The 5104-nt window shown below is 36.4% G+C and overlaps 1 protein-coding gene across 2 annotated transcripts in view; it reads left to right on the top strand.

The window, feature by feature from the left end:
* Positions 1 to 2606, top strand: part of LOC107685141 (ADP-ribosylation factor-like protein 15) — a 42602-nt gene extending 39996 nt beyond the window's left edge. For both annotated transcript variants that reach the window (XM_016481654.1, XM_016481655.1), the window contains exon 5: positions 985 to 2606. In XM_016481654.1, coding sequence (XP_016337140.1) covers positions 985 to 1137 — 153 coding nt within the window. In that variant the 3' untranslated portion in view covers positions 1138 to 2606. The remainder of the gene's footprint in view (positions 1 to 984) is intronic.
* The last annotated feature ends 2498 nt before the right edge of the window (positions 2607 to 5104 follow it).

A 5104-nucleotide genomic window follows, 5' to 3' on the forward strand; every position in this document is an offset into this window, starting at 1 on the left:
CGCTATATGGGGGTTATTTCATGTATGTTATATTTGCAGCAGCAATATTTCTTACATGCTCACAGTTGTGGATGTATTGGCAGTAGCAAGTCTCGGTACTTGCTCTGCCGCAGCAGCGTAGCAGATCTATTCCGCCAAGACTAAATACATTAACATTGTCATGTACTTTACCATGCCAATCCCTCCGAGAGTTGTCATAACAGAACTGATTTTACATTGGACATCACATGGTGATCCAAAACCAAAAATTATAGGAAACATTATAGGTTTTTTCAAATACTATAAACAGTGTAGAACCAGCAATATTGACAATTTTAATATCTATATAGTTTCATATTCACAGCAGCCAATAATTTACTACATTGCACATTGTGCTTGTTACAAAGCTGGGTGCACTGATATTAAAATTCTTGCTTAATTGATAATTATTGTCATGTTATGATCGATAACTGATAAGTTTTGTCTAAACTAAAAAAAAATATAAAACACTAAAAAGTAAAATCAGTCTACAAGTGAATTTAGGCATCAGTATGAAGGTGGATATTAATTTTGCTAAAGGTTAAATGGTGTTATTAAAGTGAGAGTTAGTTTAAAAAAATCCTAAATATTGGTCAATAACTGCACCAATATATGATGCACCCCTAGTGTTTCATGTAATCTGAGTCATATTTTGTGTAGTTCGGTTCATGGTTTTCAAGGACATCACAGAACCTATCCATGTTGGCATCTGTCTAATTTAACTAGCTTCTACCAAGTAACCATTGCATTTACATTTAAGTTTAATTGTCAACCACCTTTGACATCAACAACAAAATATTTGGCATTTTATTATTCCATTAAATCTATTTTCTAAATTTGCACTCTGTTTTGCATTTAGCATTGGTTTGTTCATGTGGTTCTCGACCCATCAGAATTAAACTGGATTAAAACTCTTAAATTAGTGTAAGATGTCTCCACCAAACTAAGCTTTCTTTCATCACACAGATAAAGAAATACTTTGAGCTGGAACCTCTGGCACGAGGCAAGAGCTGGATTCTGGAGGGCAGCACGGTGGACAACATGGACGTGGTGAAGGAGAGTTTCGGTCAGCTCATTCATCTGCTCGAGGAGAAGGACCACGAGATAGGCAGGATATGATTCGGAGATGACATCCCAGCATCCCTCAGACACTACCGATCGCCAACTCACCACAGGCCAGCACATCCCGGTTCAGCCTGGCCGTCGTGTAAACTACATTGTTACTTTAACTCTGTTACTGTGGTGAAACAATTTGAGCCATGGGAATAAAATGAACTATGGTAAATCCTCATGTAAGGACGCATATCTGCAGAAAAAGAAGGTACCTCAACCCTTAAGTTTGATACCTTCTCGTAAACCACACATATTAATCCAGAACAAGCGTTCAACACGCGATCACCATTCTCAGTAAAATGGTTGTATCTGTCCTTTTTAGTACAGACCTAGTCGCACATTGCTACTAAATAGATGATGTAATCATATGCTTGGTCACGTAGGGCAACTGGGAGTCATGTAGTCCCTAGTTTGTTTTCTTAGCACAGCGTGCGAGTGATTGCGTGAATGATTGTTTGCGCGCGCGAGAGAGAGAGATGCCAGTTTGTACTTAAATGCCTTAAAGTGAGTACTAATGTATTTTTAAAACAAATGTTTCATTGTGTTTTCACAAACGACAGTCTTTAGATGTAATTCAAATAAGCCGTCTTAAATATTTGTGGCTGTGAAGTGAAAAGAAGTGGAATTATGAGTGATTCCTCAGTCGTAAAAAAATAAAATAAATGAAATGTAATATCTCTACACTGCATGGAGCCGCACTTGATGTACCATTGGAGCTTTAGAGTGACCTATAAACGCACATTTTAAAATTTGGGATCATTGAGGACACCGATGTTTTCATAACTTGGTCTAGTATTATTTCTCAGCTGATCATATCCAGGATTTTGCTCATCTGTCTCTTTATCTTGGATGGTAATGGCTGACAAAGCCCTACTGAAAAATATAACACCGAAAGACATTGAAACCCCAATCAGCCCTCTAGGTGAACCGTGACACAGCCTTTGATTTTGTATGCATGATGTATTTACTATGTGCTTGTTTGGATATCACGTTATTTGTTTTTGAATTTTTTTGTATTTCTGTTGGCCCTGAATGTAACACACTCTCTGCATAATCACACCTCCTCTAGTCTACATGTTGTCCCATTTAGATGAGTTTCTAGATGCATGAATGGAGGAGGAAGCTAATGCAAGAGCCCAGTCTCGATGTGCCACATCAGCCACACTTCCAAAAACAAGCATCATTTGACAAACACCTTGAATGCATAATCGTCATCAGACTCGGGCAACATCTTGGGTTTTATTTATATCTATCTACTACAATTTTATACCCTCCAAACCAGTTCAGCTGCCTTTTTGTAATTCAAATATTTGTACATTTGTTACAGATTAGTCTCTGGAAATACATGTGCCTGTCTTTGTACTGGACTTTTAGCCGTTTACCAAGGTGGCATCAAGTCATTAACATGTTTGACAGTGTTTATGTGTATTTATGCATAATTTCCACTGAGCAACATGGAAAATAAAGGCTGAAGAAGGACAAATGTGTTGTCTTTCATCATTTACTCATAGGATGGTATCATGTTTCACTTTTTTGATTCATGAATAATGGATAAGAACAAATTATCCACACCTTGACACCATCACTTCCTGTCTTTCTTTTTTGCGTGCAAATATTTTAAATTAACGTCTTTATTACCTTTTTTTCTAAGAAATATTAATTAAAGATTATGGAAAAATATTTAAAGGAATAGTTCAACCAAAAATGAAAAATTGTTTAAAATGTACTCACCCTCAGGCCATCCAATGTGTAGATGAGTTTGCTTCTTCATCAGAACAGATTTGGAGAAATGTAGCATTACATCACTTGCTCATCAGCTGTTTGGACTCTCACTCTGACGGCACCCATTCACTGCAGAGGATCCATTGGTGAGCAAGTGATGTAATGCTACATTTCTCCAAATCTGTTCTGATGAAGAAACCTGTTTGGACTCTCACTCTGACGGCACCCATTCACTGCAGAGGATCCATTGGTGAGCAAGTGATGTAATGCTACATTTCTCCAAATCTGTTCTGATGAAGAAACAAACTCATCTACACATTGGATGGCCTGAGGATGAGAACATTTCAAGCAAACTTAAATAAGTTTTCGACGAACTATTCAAGTTTTGCTTTCAAGAAATTCATTCTTTCTTTTCACCTTTTTTCTTCATGATATCAAGATGCCATCCTTTTATTTCTGACTTCATGTTCCCAAATTTATAAAAATACATTTAAATTCAGATCCAGATAAATGAGCGTCATTTCACTGACCCATTTACCAATAAGTTTAGTTGCCTTCTTTGATATTTCCCTATGTTTTGGTCATCTGAATGGCTTTGAGCACGCTACTGACTAAAGTGTAAGGAACGCCAGCATCTCTGTGGGTCATCTGCACAAGAGTGATTAGTCATAGTGTTTCCCTGTCTATGAATTAGTCATCTACAGTCATTTCCAGCTGTCCTCATAACCCACAAAACTATGAGATGGAGGCAGTTTCTTTTCATTGGCTTGTAGGGATTCCCATAAATCAGACTCTGAAGTTAATATATCCATGTATCCAATAAACATGATGTATCCATGCCCATACAGGAGCTTAACAAAACCAGATCTAGCTAAAATGTCAAATGACACATTTATAGATGCTGGGGATATCAAAACAAAACAAAACAGAGTGGGGACAAAAACAGAATTAAATGAAAAAGTCCCTAGCTTCGGGCAACTTGGACCACAATCACTAGACCACATTCTTATTCTATGACTTTAAAGAAACTTTCTTCTAGTTTCAGGTGACAGCAGACATCCAGAAATATAATTAGGTGCCTTCTCCTTGACCAGAAGACAACTTAAGTTAAAAGCAGCACAGACACTAATGATCAGTTAATAATCTCTAAATACAGCATGAAAATTGTCCGTGACTTTGCTTTCTGGGGGCAGACAGAAAATTATTCCTCTGATTTTCAGATCTGACTGACAAAACCTGATCTGATCATATGAAGCTGTTCAAAGAATGAACTTCTGAAACATCCATCTTTTGGTAATGGGTATTGTGTCTGGCGAAGAGACATTATCTAAAATAACCTGAGACCATCTGAAATGACTCGCTCACGCTATCCCTGACGAATATTAGTATGCAGACAGATGAACACTTGGGATTAACCTTTTAACTTTAACCATGTCTGAAGAACTTCACAAAGCTGTCTGCAAGCCAAACTTTCAATATTTTCTTCTTTTTCCCCAGTGTCAGTCTGTCTGACAGCATTACGTTAATCTTCTTAAAACATCTCTGCTCTCTATCACACCTGTGCAACGGGAGAGTTTCAGAAAGTTTCTTAAACTTGGGTATTATCAGTTTCTTTAGCAGCTCTTAAAGGGATAGTTCGCCCAAAATGCTGTCTTTCTTCTGTGGAACACAAAAGAAGACATTCTGAGATATAACTGTTTTCGCCCATGCAAGGGAGTCATTTGGTCCCCACTGACTTTCACTGACTTGAGGGTGAATAAAAATGACAAAAAGTTCATTTTTGGTTGAACTGTCCCTTTAAGAGAACCCAGGTGAATAGGGTAAAAACTTATAACTAACAGATATCACCATATCTTTTCCAGTTGGTTGATTATATTCACAATTGCAAAAATGTTTTGTATAACAAGTTTTCTAAAATGTTATGTTTTATATATGCAAATGAGATGCTATTGAATTAAATAAGCACTAATTTGTATATATTTCCAGAACAGAAATTTAAACATTGGATAAAGCCATGTTCGAAATTCTTGTTCCGTTTTCTTGACATAATAGAATCAAATATAAATTTTGGATATCTTTATATCACAGAGAATTATGGAAGCATTATTCAGACTTTTTTTCCCCTCACAATAATGAGAAAAATAGTCATAACTGCGATATATAGACTATATAGAAAAAGTTGCAATTATATTTATTTTTTATTTGAGAAAAAAATAGAATTTTGAGATGTAAACTCAGAATTCTGAGGAAA

Source organism: Sinocyclocheilus anshuiensis, unplaced genomic scaffold (assembly GCF_001515605.1).
Source record: "Sinocyclocheilus anshuiensis isolate Anshui unplaced genomic scaffold, SAMN03320099.WGS_v1.1 scaffold914, whole genome shotgun sequence".
Lineage (NCBI taxonomy): Eukaryota > Metazoa > Chordata > Actinopteri > Cypriniformes > Cyprinidae > Sinocyclocheilus > Sinocyclocheilus anshuiensis.